Here is a 19,582-nt window from a genome sequence, read left to right as displayed (position 1 = left end):
CGACGACGACGCACGACGACATTGAATTACTTGAAATGGAAACAGAAATATAAAATCTATAAAATGATTAAACAATAAAAAGAAAAACATTCAGCCAGCCTTTGATGATTGTCTGATGATAGGATTGCGATTGGTTCTGGGATACATAATGTACATATGTATCTACGGATGAATCCTATCCTTTTTTTGTTGTTGGCGATAAAATGAGATATTATGGTAATGAGTGCAGCCAAGCTCGATCGCTGCTGGTTTTGTGATAGGCTTACGAAAAGGAGATTGCTCATGCCTAAAATACATATACGAAGTGTATCTTGATAAGGTTATAAGGCTGCAACCACACAAAAAGAGTGTGTGAAACGTCATATCCTAAAACATTTTTAATTTATCACAATGATTAATTTGCCTGCTTAATGTTGAATAATGTTTTTTTTTTTTTTAAATGAGTAAACGAAAATATCAACAAATTTTTGAATAATTATGTATGAACTGTACATTGTACAATGATTGTATGCACAGTAAATTTGTCTAAAATAAGACTTTTTTAATGATGTGTTAAATGAACAATTTGAATAAATTATAAACAAACAAGAAACAAATAAATTCTTGACAAAAACAAGAAAGGATAATTACGAATTAGGTTCCAAATACCATTTAATCTTTTTTAAAACTTCTTGATCGTGGTGTTCAAGCTTATTTATTATACTGTGTGATAATTAAAAGAAGTGTCATAAAGCATTCGACATTTGAAATTTATTTATATAAAAATCCGGTTAAAACAAAGTTCAATCTGAACTTTTTTATAGAGAAAACATAAAGTATTGAAAACGAGAAGAAGAATAAAATAAATAATTACGGGAATATTTCTAATAGGATAAGTCTAGTACGCTGCTGATGCGAAATGAAAATTCCCATACAAAAATGACATGACGAAATCATAAACGAAAAAATTTCGCTGTGTTTTTCGTTTTTCAATACGCTGCTGAACGACGAAATGTGTCATTTTAGTGGACAGCTGTACTAGATTTGTTAGTACAATTCTCCACTCTTTTCGTTCTCAATTTATTTGCCCGGCATATTAATTGCTTGCGAAATTTTGACGGAAGGCCTTTTCTAACACACCTATTGGTGATGTGCAAGAAATGATGAAGACGAGCAGTGAACTTCAAATCCAAAAAATAAACCAAAGATTTCTCTTCAGAGGAAAAAAGGAACTGGCTTCGTTGGCATAAGCTTCACAAAATTTATTCAGCCGTTGAGAGCCTCTGGAGCAATATAGCTGTAGAAATGAAAAAACTATGCGCTTAACAAAATGTTAAGAAATAGAATTCTTTTCCACTTTTGTTTACCAGCAGCTGACTGTCAGAACTTATCAATTGTTTTTGACAGCAGACAGAACTCTCCACAAATATTTTTCCGCTGTGGTTTTCGTTTTAATTTTGCTCTGCACTTGGAGACCGCCGAAAAAATTCGTTTCACTTCAGCTGTGTACTAGGCTATAAGTTGATTGTTGATAACGAAAACATTGTAGGCTTTCCCGAAAATTGTGTAACAAATTTTAAATGAATTCATAATTGAAAGATAAATTAATTAATCAAAGATAAGCAATTACTAAACTTCTTCTTCTAATTTTTATAATTAACCCACCTTTAAGGGTTTTTGTATGCCTTTCATTTGACAGAAAAAAAGATGGGGTTAAGGAAGGAAGTGGCGTGATGGGTAGAGCGTAGGGCTGTCACACCATCTAAAGTTTTTTTTATGATTAATGCTTTTTGTGAGGAATTGTCAAATCCTCCAAGAGCAATTCTTGTCATAAAAATTCAATCAATCAAATTACCGTTCAGATTCGACTTAAAACTGTAGGTCCCTTCCATCTCTGAGAACAAAACTCGCACACAGGAATGGTTAAGAGTTGTACGTCACAAGGACCTGAATCTCAACGGACTGTTGCGCCACCTAATTTGTTTTTATTTGTTAAAGAAGGAAGTATTTTTGTAAATTGGTTTTTGAATTGTTGAACAATGCAATGACAGAGAAAAACAGAGTTTGGTTATTGCAGTCCACATTCGCTTAGTACAGCTGAAGAACTTATCTCTGTACGGTATTCCTAGTACATCGAGTGTAACAGTTGAGGTGTTTAAGAGGAGGAATACGGCCGATTTTTTTTCCTTGTGCATAGTTTGACAAAATAACAGCAAAATAAGATGAGGGATAAAACATAACGACTATTTTCGACACTTAGTTTTTATTACGAAGTTACAAAGGCGATTCAGTCTAATATCTCTCACTGCACGTTGTACTCACACTACATCATTTAAATGACACCACGCGAACTTTTGCAAGCATTGATTCGATTGTTCGACTACTTTTTGACACATATTGGGCGATATCTCAGCAACTTGAATGTTGGTTTTAAGTGCTCAAGAGTTAAAGGTTTATTAACATAAACACGGTCTTTCACGTAGCTTCACAAAAAAAGTCCAGCGGTGTCAAATCGCATGATCTTGGTGGCCAGTTGATATCGCCACGACGAGAAATTACACGGCTAGGAAATATGTCTTGCAAAAAAGCCATATTCGCTCGAGATGTGTCGCATGTTTTAACCACTTCGTTCCATCGTCGTTTTCGAAGAAGTAAGGTTCAATCACACCTCCGCATCAAAGAGTACCCATTCCGTTGTGAAAGGTCAGCTGGCTTCAGTTAGGTATTGTATGAGCTGGACTCTATATGTATGGAGGTGTAAATCCAAATGCAAAATACGCCATAATGTGCGACGAGAAATCGACACTTTCGGGTCTTCGGCAACACTTTCACTTGCTGCAGCTATATTTTCAATAGAACGAGCGAAACGGTGATGCAAAGGCCTTAAAATATCTGTAACCGATTCAGTCTCTTCAAATTTTCTTGACAATGTTGCCATTACCATTTTCTTAGTAGTTAACAGATGTCAAATTCTAGTCCCATAGTATTGAAACCGCAAAATGGATAACCCGTTATTTTAGTCATTTTCAAAACTAAAATATTAAGTGCAGACACGGTGATTCAACAAATAAAAGAAAGCAATTTCTCGCAGATAGTTTTCTTTCTATAACTTTAATTAGTGTTTCGGATCATTATCTTACGTGAACTGCCTTTAAATTGATCTCTTCCGTAAAAGGCATCATTATCCAGCTTAGAGTTCGGACTTAGCCAACATTACATATTTTTCCTTTTAATTAAAAAAATGTCCCAATTGCCCAGTCATATTTTCTTTGAAAAACATTTTTTTTTACACTTCAGAATTTTCAGAAAGTAATATAATAGGCTTATAGCAAGCGTCAAATGACGATCAGAGGCTTATCATAAGTGTGTTAGTTGTTAGTAAAAAATAATAAAATTATAGCCTAACACACGCACAAAATACAAAACATAATTAATATTTAACTATAACAAAACAAAAACTAAAATGAGAACGTTTACAATAGTGGAGCACTGGTTCTAAACAATGACTTTAATCCCACCTTATTTAAATTTAAATAAAGGATTATAAGTTCCTTTTGGATCTAATTCTGAGTTTCCATGGTCGCCTGACATTATTTATTCCATCATATCTAATTAAATTTATCATTGTTTTTTGAACATAAAGTATTTCTTAACGTTATGCCATTTTATTCGGCGGAAGTGTTTGATTGCTTCCTGAGATCAGGAGTTTTTTTTTAGATTTCGGCTAGAAAACTTTGCTTTTTAACATCGGTTTTGAGTGGTTTTTATTGAAAAGAGTTAATTTAAATTTTAAAAAAGTAGCGCTAGTAGATTCTTCTTCTAACTTTTTCGACTTGGCTGTCCATTATTTCTACATCTGCACGTTCAATTTAATCAACAATCCATTTTTATAAAATACTTTTAAGAATATTATTAAAATTAATATTTTTATTAAATATAAAAAATGAATATTTCGTCAGAATCACAAGAAAAACGCTTTGTTTCTGCTTTAAGCTAATTTTGCCATACATTCAAACAATAAACCAATAACATCAATTTTTTGTGGCATTTTAAATAAAGTGTTCAGCTTTGTAAAATTGTAAAACAAATTAGAAAGTAAAACTATTAATCGTTAAAAAAAACCTCTGTTTCTAATTTGTTTTCCATCACTGTATGGACAAATATGCACTTTTCAATCGATGTGCTAATGAGGTTTGGACTTTAGTCCTGACATTAAGACACATTCTAGAAAACTGGCTTTTTGTTATTAATTCATTTTTCTATAACTTGTTACTATCTTTTTTTATCAGAAAAAGTTTTGGTAAAACAAATAAATTGAATACATTTAAAACAATATTAAACTTTTTATATATTTTGATTGTGACTGATTCGAATTTAAAAAAAAAGCAAATATAATTTTTGCTTAATAATCACATTATATTTAATTTCGCACAAATATGCAAATCAAAACCTCTGCATATATCTATTTTATCTACTTTCACATGCACTCATCATTAATATTTGAATTCAAATCTAATTAACATATTTATTTGAAAGAAATGTTAACATTTTTAAACTAATATCAAGTTAAAATTCAATAAAATTGTTGTGGTTTAAAAGAGCATTTATTCTTTTGTCTATCGAAGGTGAAGCGAGGAGCTTATCTTAATATTTGATTAGCGAATCTTCAAGAGGAACACAGCACACATAATCACTTTCACAGTTTGAATCATATTTTATTACAAGATCATTAACCTGGTTGGTATTTTATTGACAATATTTGCATCGAACCTTTTCCTTTCGGCTGAATACGTAAGTTCTGACATACATTTTGCCACTAATCTTGCAGTGAATTGCATTTCGTTTTTTAAATTTATAATTGGAACTTTGATTCCTAAAATAATTTAAAAAAGTGTTTATTTTTCTCAAAATGTACTGCCATTGTTCATATGCACTTTTTGATGCAAACATCCTTGCCATTTTGTATTACCTACAACCTCATTTATGTCCGGCTTCTAACAAATTTATTTTCCTGGCACATAGTAACTTACTTAAGTCTTTTAGAAATTACGAGGTTTTTACCCAATAACCTTCTCCACCTAGCTAGGTCTCTGCATATGTGTGTGCACTCTTATTTGGATGAGGTCACCTTTTATTTGATTCTTCACTCTGATACGAGCTTTTTTAATTCATCTCTATAACACTATGGATGACAACAAAAATATAGAATAGGTTTAACCATGTCAAGCAGATGCATTAAAAGAAGGCTTAAGAAGGCAAAGCTGGACGAGCAAGTCAGGAAAATACCGAGGCTGTTGTCGAGAAGGAAAATCATCAAAAATTAACCGTAGTAGAAATGATGACAAAAGATTTGTTCTTCGCCCTAGGTATATTTTGAAGACGGTGAAACATGAAAGAGGGGGGGGGGGTATTGATATTAGAATGGATAAATTCACGTTTCTAAATATATTTATAAATACCAAGAAACTGTTTTGCTTTCATTTCATGCCATTAATTGGATTAGCTATAAACTCCAAACAAGCATCAAATATGGCGAAAGATTAGCTTTTAGACAGACAAATCGATGTTCTCACCTAGCTAACTCAAAGTCCCGATTTTAACCGAATACAAAAATAATAGAACAACGTTAAAAACTTAATAGTTTTTTTGTTATTTTTATGTGTCACAGAACAGCTGATCCAAAATAGATGAAGTCCCAAGGTATTCAAGAATTTGCTGGTAAATGTTTATATCTGACTTCTGATAGAGCAGGTGATTAAATTTGAAGGATCCTTAAAAATTATTTCAAATGTGTATGTTTTTTGGTAAAAATACAATTTACAGTTTACAATTTATTAAAATTTTCATTAATTTAATTTTGGACCTCAATATCTATTTGTTTGGCTGCTTTTTGTGAACAGCTGAAAGTCATTTGTTTTTCCTAGTTATCTCCATTTACCTATTCAACTCGTTCAATTAGGTATCTAAAACGGCACCTATCCAGGAAAACCCATTAAACAAGATAGTCGACGTTAATGTTGCAGCGCTTTTTCATAGTTTTTAATTTTATTTCTAGTTCCTTCTTATCAAAATTGACCCGCGTTCTTCAAGAAATGTTTGCAATTTCTTGATAAATTGTTCTTCGTCGGGTTATTGATTCTCGGTGCTGGTCCTTTCTCTTTCTGCACTCCTTCAACAAGAGCAGAATGGATTTATGTTCCCAAGCTCAAAAAAAGGGAATAGAGTGGTCCTTCTTTGGGGGTTTGAATCATCTGAAAGAATAACTTACCTTTCCTTTCAGCGACCTTATAAAACTTCAAGTAGCATTTGTATCCTTTGTTTACCAACAAATACAAAAAGCTGAAATCAATTTTCAAGTTTCTAGAAATTCACCCATGTTCATTCAGCTGTTCTGTCAGATACATACATGCCCCAGAAATTCTTGAATACTTTTGGATTCCTTTTTTGACATCTCAGCTTTTTTCGATCAGCTGTTATTTTATAAGTAAAACACTAACAAAAAATTATCCTTATACCCTATATGCCTAAGATTGAACGCAGCCATTGAATGCAGTCAATGTCAAACTTTAATTAAAAATGTACCAATGAGGTGCCAAGCTCAACAAAAAAACTACTAAGATGCCGTTTATAGCTATCAGTAAAATTTGAAACAGGAGGAATTTGATATGTTTTACTGATGAGCGTTCATAGCAATCAGTAAACTTACGTCATTAAATTAAATGTCACTTTCGACCATAACATCGTCGAGCATCGCGCCTCAGACAATTTGTTTACTGTTGCTTTCATCAGTTTCATCAGTAAAAAATTGCAGCACCAACAGTAGAACGAAATGGATTTTTTTTGGCCCTAAGGGGCCGGGTATAGCTATCAGTAAAATTTGAAACAGGAGGAATCTGAAATGTTTTACTGATGAGCGTTTATAGCAATCAGTAAATTTACTTCATTAAATTAAATGTCAATTTAAGGCTTCGCGCCTTAGGCAATTTTTTTTATTGTTGCATTCATCAGTAAAGTTTTTAATGATGTGATCGGAACAGTAAAAAATGGAACGAAATGGATTTTTTGTATTTATTTATTTATAATTCGTTAAATACTAACGTTAACAATTCTTAATATACTTAAAATTTAAAAGCTTAAACTAGACTGTTGAAAAATATTATTTTTCCGATTTATACTTTTTATATCATCATTTGGTAAATTAATGCAAGAGTGAAATTTATTATAGATTTCAATTAATTGATTTAAGGGACTTTATACACCATAGTTTGATCTGCTAAAATTATTATTCAATAATTTCTGGGGTCTTATAATTGAATGAATAAAACTAAAGTTTAAACTACCAAGAACTGATGGTGATGAAATTTGTCCGTTTATTATTGCAACAATAAAACAAAACTGCAAATAAATCCTATGATTTGTAAAAGAAGGAAGATTTTTGTGAATAAGGCGGTAATGTTTGAATATCATGAAACCACGGAAGGGATTGTAGACAAAAACGGAAACATCTTTTCTGAAGGGCTTCGAGTCTTGTGACGTGTACGGCGTATTAAGGTGACCATACTGAACAAGCATATTCCAGAACTGGTCTCACAAATGAAACAAAAAGTAATTTTAAAACATTTGGATCACGGAAATCACTGCAAAATCTGTTTATAAACCCCAGAACTCTATTTGCTTTTTTAACTATTATGTTAATGTATTCATTAACCTTCCTATACCCGCGTATTGGTCTGTGAGACCGTAAAATTACTTTTTCTCAAATATTTTAGTAACGATGTAATTTAGCAATTTAATTTATTTATTAAATTAAAAAAAAAAACTAATAAAGACTTGTTTTATTTCGTTATTAATATGTTATTCTATAGATTAAAAAAAAAAATAATAAAGATATTCGAAGTAGAAGAGAAACTACGGGCTTTTTATGTTCGGTCCGATAGACCGTGCGCGGGTATACGTGTTATTTTTTTGACGCGGGTATAGAAAGGTTAAATGTTAGTTTAGAATCTTAGACAACACCCAAGTCAGAAAAAAAATAAACTCTACTTAAGGGACAAGAATCAAACATGTAACTAAAAACGATTAGAACTTTTTTGCGTGTAAAGCTCATGGTTTTACATTTATCAACATTTAAAACAAGACGATTATTATTGCACCATTCCCTGAATAATATTAAGTCTTCTTATTTTTATTTATTTATTTCGATATGGCTATACACATTAAGATATAATATCTTATAAACTAGTGATAACCTCTTCTTGCAAGAGAAGACAGTCAGATGTAGATTTTTTTAGTTTTTTTAATATCGTCAACATATATTAGGGCAGAGGAATTTTGTATGATCGAAACCAAGTCATTTATAAATAAAACAAATAGAATAGCACCAAGGTGACTACCCTGGGGGACACCAGAATTCACAATAAATGAATTTGAACACTCATTACGAAACTTAACACTATCTTGCAAATATGAGGAGATCCAGTTTATGAAACAGTCGTTAAAACCTACAATCTACAATCAATCTACTTGTTCACGTTTTTCAAAAACAGCTAAGCAAAAGGACGTAAAGTGAAACAGATTAGTAAAAGTTGAACGCATTTTAATAAAACCATGCTAGTTATCACAGACAATTGAACTTCAGTGAAAAGAAAGGACGCTACATGCGATTGACTCGAACAGTTTAGGTATCACAGATAGTTTAGCAATAGATCGGTAGTTCATTATTTCGTTTTAAGGACCTTTTTTGTGTACTGGTACTGGAGCTCTTCCAGATAAAAGGAAACAGCGAGTTAATTAAATACGTGTTGAAAAGAACACAACGGGTGTGCTAAATACGCAGCACATTTATTTAAAATGGATGATGGTACACCGTCGGGACCAGGACTAAAACATTCGTCAAGTTGTAGGATACTATTAAAGACAGTATCTTTTCTCATAACGAAATTGATAGAATTTAAGTGGGGGAAATTTGAAACAGTGGTAGGTAGATGTGTTAGGAAAACTAATAGTATTATGACCTACAAAAGCATGTTTTAAGTAGTTTGCAAACATGTTTTAGGAAAACTAATAGTATTATGACCTACAAAAGCATGTTTTAAGTAGTTTGCAAACATGTTCGCAATTATTCTTGTCTCATTACTATTTGATATCGAATCAGTCATTAAGTTAGGGTACCCACATGTTTTCTTCTTACGATTTTTTTGGCTTTGGCAGTCAGCTGTTCAGTAAAATGAAATGACATTAAAAAAATTTAAATGGATTTATAAATTAAATACAAATTTAAATGCATTGTATCTTATTGAAAAAAAATACTTGAATATAGAGATTATTTCATTGCATCAATCTTTTGCTAGAAATATATCTGTAACATGTTCAAAAACTAAAAACAAAAATTTTACTTATGGATTTTATTGATAGCTATAACCGGCCCCTAACTGAGTAATACTCAAAAATTTGAGAATTTTCAGCTAAGAACTTTTTTTCATTTATAATTATAGGGATATGTGCTATTTCTTTGTTAGTATCAAGTATTTTTTAATTAATAATTAAATTCATCCTTAGAAGTACAATTAAGTCCAGGATTATGACTAAGCTATCAGCTCAATAAAAAGAGCACGACCAAATTATAAAGTCACTTCTAATACAATGCTAAGTTATGAAATTTTATATGGTTATGCCAAGGATCTACATATATCTTTGGCCTTACCTTTGTTAATATTGAATATTTAAACTTAACCTGAATAGAAAGTAAAAAGCAGTAATAACATATTAAGTTTTGAGTATAGTTTATGACCGAAGCTCGTTAAGAAATAACTTTCGGTCTTAAATTCAAAATCATTTAATCACATTTAAATATTTAAACTACCATTGATAATAATAAATTTCATTTTCTAAAAAAAGATTTGGTGAAAGTAAAAAAATGTTCCACCAAAGACTAATATAATTATTAGGATGCAAGCTTTAATTTTTCGCTGTATCTTGAAATTTAATGAAATTCAATGAAAGCTATATAATTGCCCCATTAATGATGCTCTAACCAAATTAGGTTAAAATCGCATAATAAATTGAATTTCTATGTTTTTGCACAAAACTTCTGAGTCATTAAATTAAAGTTTGTTGAAAACATTTTTATAATAATAGCATAATATTTAATCGCTGTTCACTGGAATCCAATTTAAATACATTTTGCGAAATCTTTGGCATCATTGTTTATATATTCAAATCCTTTTCTTTAATTTGTTAGTTCGCTCACAAAATAATATGCAAATATTAAAAAAACAAAAAGAACTTTTTTTTTTAAAAAAAAAGAGTCAATATCAATATAGACTGCAACGTCTCGTCAATAAAGCACGTTTTCCCTATCCAGCTGAAAACATCTTTTCCATTATTCAATGTTTTTTCTTTCTTGTCTAAACAATGGAGTCAAGAAGTAAACAAAGTCACTAAACCGGCCTCCTCTTGGCATGCATCAATCCTACAATGTTGTTGGTTGGGTTTATATAGTCAATCTCCTGCGTTTGTAATTCACACGCGCAACTCCAAGCTGTACAACTGCATTAATTTGTCAACAATGTTAGTGGAAAAACAAGCATTTGCCAAGGCTAAGTCAAAACATTTCTTTATCAAGTCACCAACTCCCTGGTACAATATCGAACTAGGCATGGAGCATATACTACGGGACGATCGTACGTACTACCAGCAGTTTGTTCATCCTATGTAAACACTATCCAGAAGATGTTATTCATTCATCTTCTATTCTAAGAGTACATATACCTCCAAAGAAAAGCAAACTTGGTTTTTGAGATAAGTGAGGTTCTATCGCGCATCATTTGTCTTTTTTCTTTAAAAAATAAAAACCACCACACGATAAATATACCATCCAATCAATTCGAATCCAAATTCCAATTGACTTAAGATAACATCTGAAGAGTCATTCGCCTTTTGTTTACTTTGACTTTGTGTTGTTGTTGTTGCTGTTTTGCCAAAGCATACTTTTCAATCCTTAACAATTTGACTGGCAGAGGAAGATATTTTTCTAATTATTATTACCACCAAAGGCACCACCACACCACGATATTCGGATTTAACTACTTTGAGCGGTTTTGTATGGATGTGCTTTGGGTCTGAGCGCTCAGCGGCCAGCAGTGGTGTGGTGGTGGCTGAATGGATTAAAATCTACTTTATGTTAAAAGAACGAACGCTTACGCGACGGACGATGATTAATGTGTGGATACTGGTTTTTCGGTTAACTGTATCGTTTAGCCTAGTGAATTTTTCAAGCGTACCATCACCGTTAGTCGCATTTTAACGTTGCCCCATTAAAATCAAAATCAACCATGCTGCAATCCGAATCCGCACTTTCAAGTAGATCGGCATCAGTATCAGCATCATCATCGGCATGCAGTGCGGTGCAGCGCACCTCATCATCGACCTCGTAGCTGGCCGCCGCGCGCCGTCGCGCCGTCGCGCCAGCTACCACCGATGCTGAAGTTGTTGTCCGAGTCAAAAGCATTAAACTTCAAGTTAACAGTGAAGAAGAAAGTTGAACAGCGGGAAATGTATGGTTTTTTTTTTCTTATTTATGTATTATTATTATTTTTAGTTAAAGCACTTTCTAACTAACTGAGAAAAAATAACTAGTGTAACTGTTAGTTGTTGATAAAGAATTTAAAAAAATAAATAACTGGCCAAATAGAGCAGTAATTTCTTAATTATTAAAAATATTTCTATTTCTGACAATTCCTTCAACAAAAAATTTCAAAATAAACATTTCTAATTCTTCATTGGCATTTCTTTTATTTCAGAAGTCTGATTGGCTATCTTGCTGTTGAGCTGAGCACCAAGCACCAAGCTATAAAAAACAAAACCAAAATTCTTATTGAAAAGTAATTAATCACGAGAAGCAACGAGTGACAAAAGCAACTGACAGGAAAAAATAAAATTAAATTAAAATAAAATAAAACAAAAATAACGACAATGAACGGCACTGGCTATGAATTGAATGGAGGATCCAATGGCGATATCATTGCACAGAACCAACAGAAAGGTTGGTGGACTATTGGTCTGATTAATGGCCAGCACAAGTACATGACAGCCGAGACATTTGGCTTTAAATTGAATGCAAATGGAGCAAGTCTAAAGAAGAAACAATTGTGGACGTTGGAGCCCTCCAATACCGGAGAAAGTGAGTCTAAAAACTGTGTGTACCTTCTCTTTTTATACATCTATAATAATATAACTACTCATAATTGCATGCTTAAGGCACTTCTTTAAACTATCCTTGTGCACGATTTTTTGTGGAAATTGCAGAATTTTCTATTTCCCATTTCTCAACTTTTTCTCAATACCATCACCATTATCATCATCACCATCGCCTTAGCCTTAGCTGTAGCCATCGTCAATCCTCCCAAGTCCTCTACTTTTCGACGAAGCGACGTTTATTATGAAAGTAAATTGCCCAATCAGTGTAAATGATTACAATTTTCTGTGTTTTCAGTGCTGCGGGTGATGGAGGAATGAATACAGTGTCAAGCTAAATTGCATGACAAAAGACTACGACTAGGTCAACGAAGAACATAGTAATCGATTTTTATGAAGACACTTTGTTTTTGTCTTCTGTCATCATAATGATGATGCCCTATGCCCGGTGCCAGTCTTGGTTCTTTTTTCTTTTTTTACAAAGGCGAATGACCCAAGAACAGTCTGAGTCTGGCTAAGTGAACGACAGCGAACGAGTTGGACCGTTTTGTTTTTTGTATTTTTGTTTCATTGTATTTTATTAACCAATCAATTTCCTTGTGTATATATCGCAGTTTTTTAAATGATAGATTGGAACATTAATCACTGTTTCGTATAAATAGTAATTTTGTATTCCTTTGGTCATTTGTTTTATTCTTCTTTCTGCTACTGTAGTTCGGTGATGATAGATTTTTCATTCTCGGATTTGAAAGTTAAGTGATCTTTTCAAACTATAGATTACGTAATGATATAAAAGAAAATTATACTCGTAATTTGCAAAATTTCAATTTGAAAGCCTTTTTGTTTGTCTTAGATAATAAGAAGAAGGTTAATTTAGTTTATAGAATATAACGTAATGGGCTAGAGGAAAAATGAAGGCAATTGCTAAACTGGATTGGAATGAATACCCATATTTAAAAAAAATGATTGTTTAACTTAACTCATGTTAGCAAAGTCTCCAGGGGTGGTTTTAATATTCTTTTGAATATTTTCAACTCGGAACGTGCGTACGAAATCTTCAATAGATAATATCTTCAAGAAAAATAATCCTCTCCAAAGATAAAAGCTGAGTTCAAAAATGCAATTAGTTGCACAAGCCATGCCGACAAAATTGATGCAACGCATTTTTGATATTTGTATTTGATTTTTCTTTATTTTTATGTCAGCTGTACATATGTACATCAAGTTAAACTTATAAATAGTACAGGATATAAAACATTGATTTAAGATGCAATTAACAAAAGAGAAAGAAAAGAGCTATTGCATTAAATGCCACCTTTAGTTTGTGAGCTGATTGAGAATCAAGATCAGCAAACAGCGCACACCCGTATGTTATTATAGGTAGGACAAGTGCTTTTAGCAGCCTTAATTTGATATGGGTAGGTAATACGGGTTTAGTAACAGATGGTCCTCTAAGTGAAGCATACATCTTTGACACAACTGTATCGAAATGGTTATTCCAAGTTAACCTGCTGTTAAAGACCAAACCTAAATTTCTAATTTGGGCAACATATTCAATAATACAATTATTCAACATAACGGGAGGGAAATTATCTGGGTTTGGTTTGTTTATTGAAATTGGAAGAGCTTTCGTTTTTTCAGGGTTGAGTTTAAGTCCGTTCTGTGTTCATTTTAGACATTGCATCCTTAAGAATCATCTCAGAAAACTAATATATAATTGGACATCATCTGCATAGATATGAAACTGACAGTAAGACAAAACAGAGGGCAGATAATTAATGAACAATGAAAACAGTAAAGGTCCAATGATTGATCCTTGGGGAACATCATTATTAATGGACATCATTATTAATTGAGGACATTATACCAATTCAAGACATGGCTTGCATGCGATTGGTCAAATATGAGTAAATAAGTTTTTTAGTTGTGTCAGACTTTATAAACAGAAAAACTACTGCAAGAAGTAGTTCATCTTCTTCTAACATTTTCCTGCAGAGCGGCAACTTACCCAAAATCTCCAAAAAATCAATTTTCATTATCAAAATCTTTTCTCGAAGGTTTTTGATGGCCTTAATTTGAATTTGACTATAAATTCTTTCTATAACCTCAGTTTCTAAAGATATAACTTTTTAGGTTTTGAAGAAAATCATCAAAGGTTCAATTCTCGATCTGTGAAATGTTGAACTGATAAAAAAAATAATTTGTTTGTAAATAGGTTTTAAACTTTTTACTAAAAGGTACTAAATAATAAACTTTGTCCGTATTTTGCTAGGATTTAATTTGTTTATTTAAAAAAAAAAATAACATTATGTTCGTTTTGTTTCTGCTCAAAACAATGTCGAAATAATAATTATTGGACTAACAATTTTCAAGAAGAATTGTTTCCAAAGTTATTTCATTTCTAGGAACAATATAATTTCTAAAACAATAAGACGCCTTTTTCATTCAAGATGGACAAAATACATTCGAGGTAAAAACTGGAAAATACTTTACTGAGCCTTACCGATTGTCAAAACATTTATGTTAGGACCAGTGAAACATATTATTGAAAAATAAACAATATTTAACTCAAAAATGTGCTTCCATGTTTTGAGAGCTTTTTTTCATTTTTCATTTCTCGAAGTGGCGATCACGGTCATTGAGATCACTTTTAATCGTTGTTCTTTGGATTGACGAAGTTATCGAAAATGCATATTTGCTTTTTAAATAACATTTTTGGTGCATCCTTTACTAAACCAGATAATATTTTGGCTAATAGATTTGCTCTTTTGGAGATTTCGGTTTAAAGACTTTTGATTTGGTTAATTCGAAGCCTCCTAATGCAATTTGCACAACCTCTTCCGCTGCCCTTGATAAAAACTCAAAACCAAACAAAAACATAAAAAAAAAGAGAAGGCTTAAAGCTTTCTCATAGTGGAACAACCTGAACTCCTGCACATCTCTACGTAGTCACAATGACTTAACAACCCTCATCCACAATTCAACAAAAGCGGTCTATCTGGGAGAATAAGTCATTTTCCTGTTTTTTTTTTTTTTAAAACATTTGAGAAAACTTAAGAGGAACTCCACTTAGGTCATACAGCAACACCGGCACATGTTTGCAGCGTTAGATCCGTTCGACCGAATTTTGTAGGACTCGGCAACACATTTTGGCTTTGAGCTTTGAAAAAGAAATGAGCAGAAAACTCAGAATTTAAGTAGAAAATTTTTATAATTTACAAACTTTGTCGATTCGTGTACTTTTTTACCATGGTGAAAATGTTGTGTTTACTAAATAAATTGACAATGATAGTTACATCATTAGATGTAAAGTCCCTATTGGAAAACCCGATATGAGATGAATTTCAAACAGAGAACGGTATCGATGGAGGCGTTTACTTTGGCAGATTAAGTCAATGTCTCTTATTTCATGTCATTCCTTTTTATAGGTAAAACTTCTAGCAACAAAAATGTCCTTTTAGTTTTAATGATGTCGAAAACCAATTCACACATCTTCAGGTAGTCAAGCTACCGTAAAATCTTTAGACTCTGTCCTTATAAATTTACAAACAGCCCTAAACTGTCGATCGCCTGGTGCGGAGATAGATAGTTCTATGAACAAAAAAACCAGAACTAGTGTGCCAATCAAAACCAAATTGGCCACAGCTTGAAGCTAAATGCTCAAAGCAATTTTCAATTCTCTTGTTAGATCGCACATTACCTCCATTAAAAATTTTCCGACTGGACACTGTCTAATAGGAAGACATGCTTTTTGAGTTGAAGCTCCTTCAAAATTAAAATTTGCAGATGCTGCATGGATGGAAAAAGTTAGAAGAAAGTTTCTCGCCTCCTTTGTCCCTATCACGAAGGCAAAGATTCGACCGGAGAGATTTTTTCTACAATGATCCTAGTGATTTGATAAGTTTCAGCTTCAAATAGTTAAACAAAGATCCTAATATCTATATGGTATCCTAATATCTATGTGGACCAAGTTTGTTCGCATTTTCAGCTGGTAGCCACTTTAACTTAGCCTAACCTTACCTATTTAATACCCCTAGTGAGAAAAAAATTACTCTTTCTTCATTTTCTTTTCTTTATAAGATTGCTTTTACTCATGAAGTTAGGGTCTTTTGGTAAAAACTAAACTTATTCACGTATTTCCTTAGCAAATATTAACGAATTCAAGTAAACTTACTCATCGGCTGTATTCATTTTAATAAATTACTTTGCTTGTGTTGTAAAAAAAGGTAATTTTTGTAATTGAATTCACTTTTTATAAACGATATACTCAAGAAAAAAAATTGTGTAAAGTTACCCAACATCTCATTTTACTAACAATTTTAGTGCCATAATAAAAACCTCGCAAATTAACAAAATCTCAAATAACAAATCTACTTCCTTTTGAGAAATCTCGACAATATATCCAATTTATTCACATAAATCATAGGATTAACTTTTTTTTGCCATGTCATTAATCCTGCATCCTTAGTAAGACAATTTGCGTCACCTAATTGTGTCACGATTTTGCTTAAAAGTGTCGTGTTCCTCCAAAGAAACATAATTAATTGTATTTTATATGGAAAACTATCAAAAAAGTTTACTTATCGTAATGCATCTCACCAAACAGTCCATTTCTCATGCCATTCGTATTCATTAACAATGCCTCTCGTACACATGTGTCTAAATGTTGTCTTCCTAAACTGCCACAAGCAGTTGCCATTAATTTTATTGCTATCAGCTCAGCAGTGTGGTGCTTGAGAATAGTAGTAATAATAATTGTGTTCTTGTTACAATCTACAAGAAAAACTATAAATTCACAGTAACATGTAAATGATCCTTTTGGTTTCTTGTTGTCCGTTTTTATAAATCAGAAACTAAAAAAACATTTTGATATCATTGAATGAGATTTGATCTCGACGACGTCGCTCGCTCGTCGTGGATCGTTTCAATTAAATAACTCTCATCGAACAGGAAGTTTATTTGTTGCATAAAAAAGAAACTCAAAGAATTTGACAGTAGCCTAGGACCCAGACCAAGACCATGATCAAAAACAATCTCCAGTTTAGAATCTTCAGTTTTTACTTATGAAGTGCCAATTATATTGGATGCATTTATTTGTTCCCAGCTGAGAACAATCCTCAGCAACATGATGCCATGTCCAGTCCATGTCGTCGTTTTGCATGTCACCTAACCTCTACTGCTCTATATCTATCTATTTGTTCATTCTCTATTAACAGGTATTATCTACCTTCGATCTCATCTCAATAAATATCTCTCGGTCGACTCATTTGGCAATGTTCTCTGCGAGACTGAGGAGCGCGATGCTGGTAGTCGATTTCAAATTAGTATAAGCGAGGATAACACCGGCAGATGGGCGCTGAAAAATGAGTCGCGCGGCTACTTCTTAGGTGGCACTCCAGACAAGCTCGTATGCACAGCTAAAACTCCGTCCAGTGGGGAATTCTGGACAGTGCATTTGGCAGCCAGACCTCAGGTGAATCTGCGCTCGATTGGAAGGAAACGGTTCGCACACTTGTCCGAGACACAAGATGAGATTCATGTGGACGCAAACATTCCATGGGGTGAGGATACTCTGTTCACCTTGGAGTTCCGTGCCGACGAAGGGGGTCGCTATGCGCTTCACACATGCAACAACAAGTGCGTTTTCGTTTAACTCTTCTTCTTTCTTACCTCTTCAAAATAGTGCTTTGCAAATAATGTGGTTTTTCTTATTTTTTTTGTAAAGGTATTTGAATGCAAACGGAAAACTCCAGGTGCAATGCAACGAAGATTGTTTGTTTAGCGCTGAGTACCATGGAGGACATTTGGCTCTTCGAGATAGGTAAATATCAATTTGGGATTTTGAATTGAAGGAAGTTTAATCATAATTTTTTGCTTATTTGCCTTGGTTTTTTTCTTTCATTTTGTTACAGACAAAGTCAATATCTTTCACCAATTGGTTCGAAGGCCGTACTTAAGTCTCGATCGTCGACTGTTACCCGCGATGAATTGTTCTCGTTGGAGGATTCTCTGCCACAAGCTTCGTTTATTGCTGGATTAAATACACGCTATGTTTCTGTGAAACAAGGTGTTGATGTGACCGCTAATCAGGATGAAGTTGGCGAGAACGAGACATTCCAATTGGAATTCGATTGGTCAGCACATCGCTGGGCATTGCGTACAACACAAGATAGATATTGGTGTTTATCGACTGGTGGCGGAATCCAAGCAACTGGTAATAGACGATGTGCTGATGCCCTGTTTGAGCTCATTTGGCACGGCGATGGATCTCTTTCGTTTAGAGCAAACAATGGAAAGTTCTTGGCAACAAAACGTTCTGGTCATTTGTTTGCTACCTCAGAAGCAATTGAGGAAATCACGAAATTCTATTTTTATCTGATTAACAGGTAAGAGAGTGAGAACATACATTTATTTACTACTGTCCTCTTTTGTATCAGAAGCAATAATGTGGAAATAGGTATTTTTTTGTTGGTAATTAGTTTTATTTGTTTTGCTGGTATTGAGGGTTTAATTTGTACGTCATAAGGCAGCCCAAGACTTGGTTCTGTTTCTTTATTTACTACGCTTAAATTCAAGCTTTCTACATCACTAGCCCTTCATGTTTACGGTGATAAGGTAGGCTGTTGTAGAATAAAGATATCAGCGGCGTTTTTGAAAGGTTCACAGGGTTTAAATTTTAAATGATCTTCATAAGGTGAATAGATTTTCATACCAAGAAAGATTGCGGAGCGTGTTCATGGAAGGGTCTAACAACGGTGGTGTTAAAGAATTTAGTGACAAGACGTTCGAGAATTATTTGGACCAACGTTTTATAAAACCAATAGAATGAATTTACATCGTTGAAATGTCATGTTTGAAAGGAGTCAAAATCTTGTTGCGGGAAGATAGAAACAGATGAAGTACAAATTAACTTCATTGATTGTTAAGGTCCTCAAGGGACCAAGGTGTCTCACTTGAGGAACCCCCAGAGTTTGCAAAGCTTTAATCGAAAACTGAAAACGTGGTGGCTCTCCGGGTGTGATCTGAGTTAGGAAATAAAAAAGCTTTTGCTGTTGGAAAGAAGAAGAAATAGATTAACAATAGTTTAGGTTAGGTTAAAGTGGCTGTCCGTGATGGAAACGGACACACTTAGGCCAGTTAAATGGCCCATTCTGATACCACATGAATCTTGAAGCTTCCAACTAAGCTCAAGGGAACCAGTTTGAGTCCCTTACGAAACGTGAGAGGCTGTTTATGCTGATATGATTTAGATCGTTTAGATCTCCTAGGTAATTCTTGCGTTTTTTTGAGCTAGAGCAGGGCATGTACAAAGAAGGTGAAGAAATGTTTTCTCCTCTTCCTCCTCCATACAGCTTCTGCAAAAGGCATTTGAGAATACGCCTAGTCTCGTGGCATGCTTTCCTATTGG

General features: G+C 33.2%; 1 protein-coding gene across 2 annotated transcripts in view; it reads left to right on the top strand.

The window, feature by feature from the left end:
- LOC129947004 (protein singed) overlaps positions 1 to 19,582 on the top strand; it is a 45,129-nt gene that overhangs the window by 22,688 nt on the left and 2,859 nt on the right. Inside the window, exons 2-5 of one of the 2 annotated variants that reach the window (XM_056057402.1) lie at positions 11,781 to 12,160; positions 17,391 to 17,811; positions 17,900 to 17,995; positions 18,087 to 18,560. In XM_056057402.1, the coding sequence (XP_055913377.1) occupies positions 11,953 to 12,160; positions 17,391 to 17,811; positions 17,900 to 17,995; positions 18,087 to 18,560 (1,199 nt within the window). In that variant the 5' untranslated portion in view covers positions 11,781 to 11,952. Of the gene's footprint in view, positions 1 to 11,780; positions 12,176 to 17,390; positions 17,812 to 17,899; positions 17,996 to 18,086; positions 18,561 to 19,582 lie in introns of both variants that reach the window. The other variant, XM_056057401.1, reaches the window with a different exon arrangement.

The sequence above is a fragment of the Eupeodes corollae genome, chromosome 2 (genome assembly GCF_945859685.1).
Source record: "Eupeodes corollae chromosome 2, idEupCoro1.1, whole genome shotgun sequence".
NCBI classification, from domain to species: Eukaryota; Metazoa; Arthropoda; class Insecta; order Diptera; family Syrphidae; genus Eupeodes; species Eupeodes corollae.
Note: the sequence above shows the minus strand (reverse complement) of the source record. Positions and strands in the feature narration are given on the sequence as shown.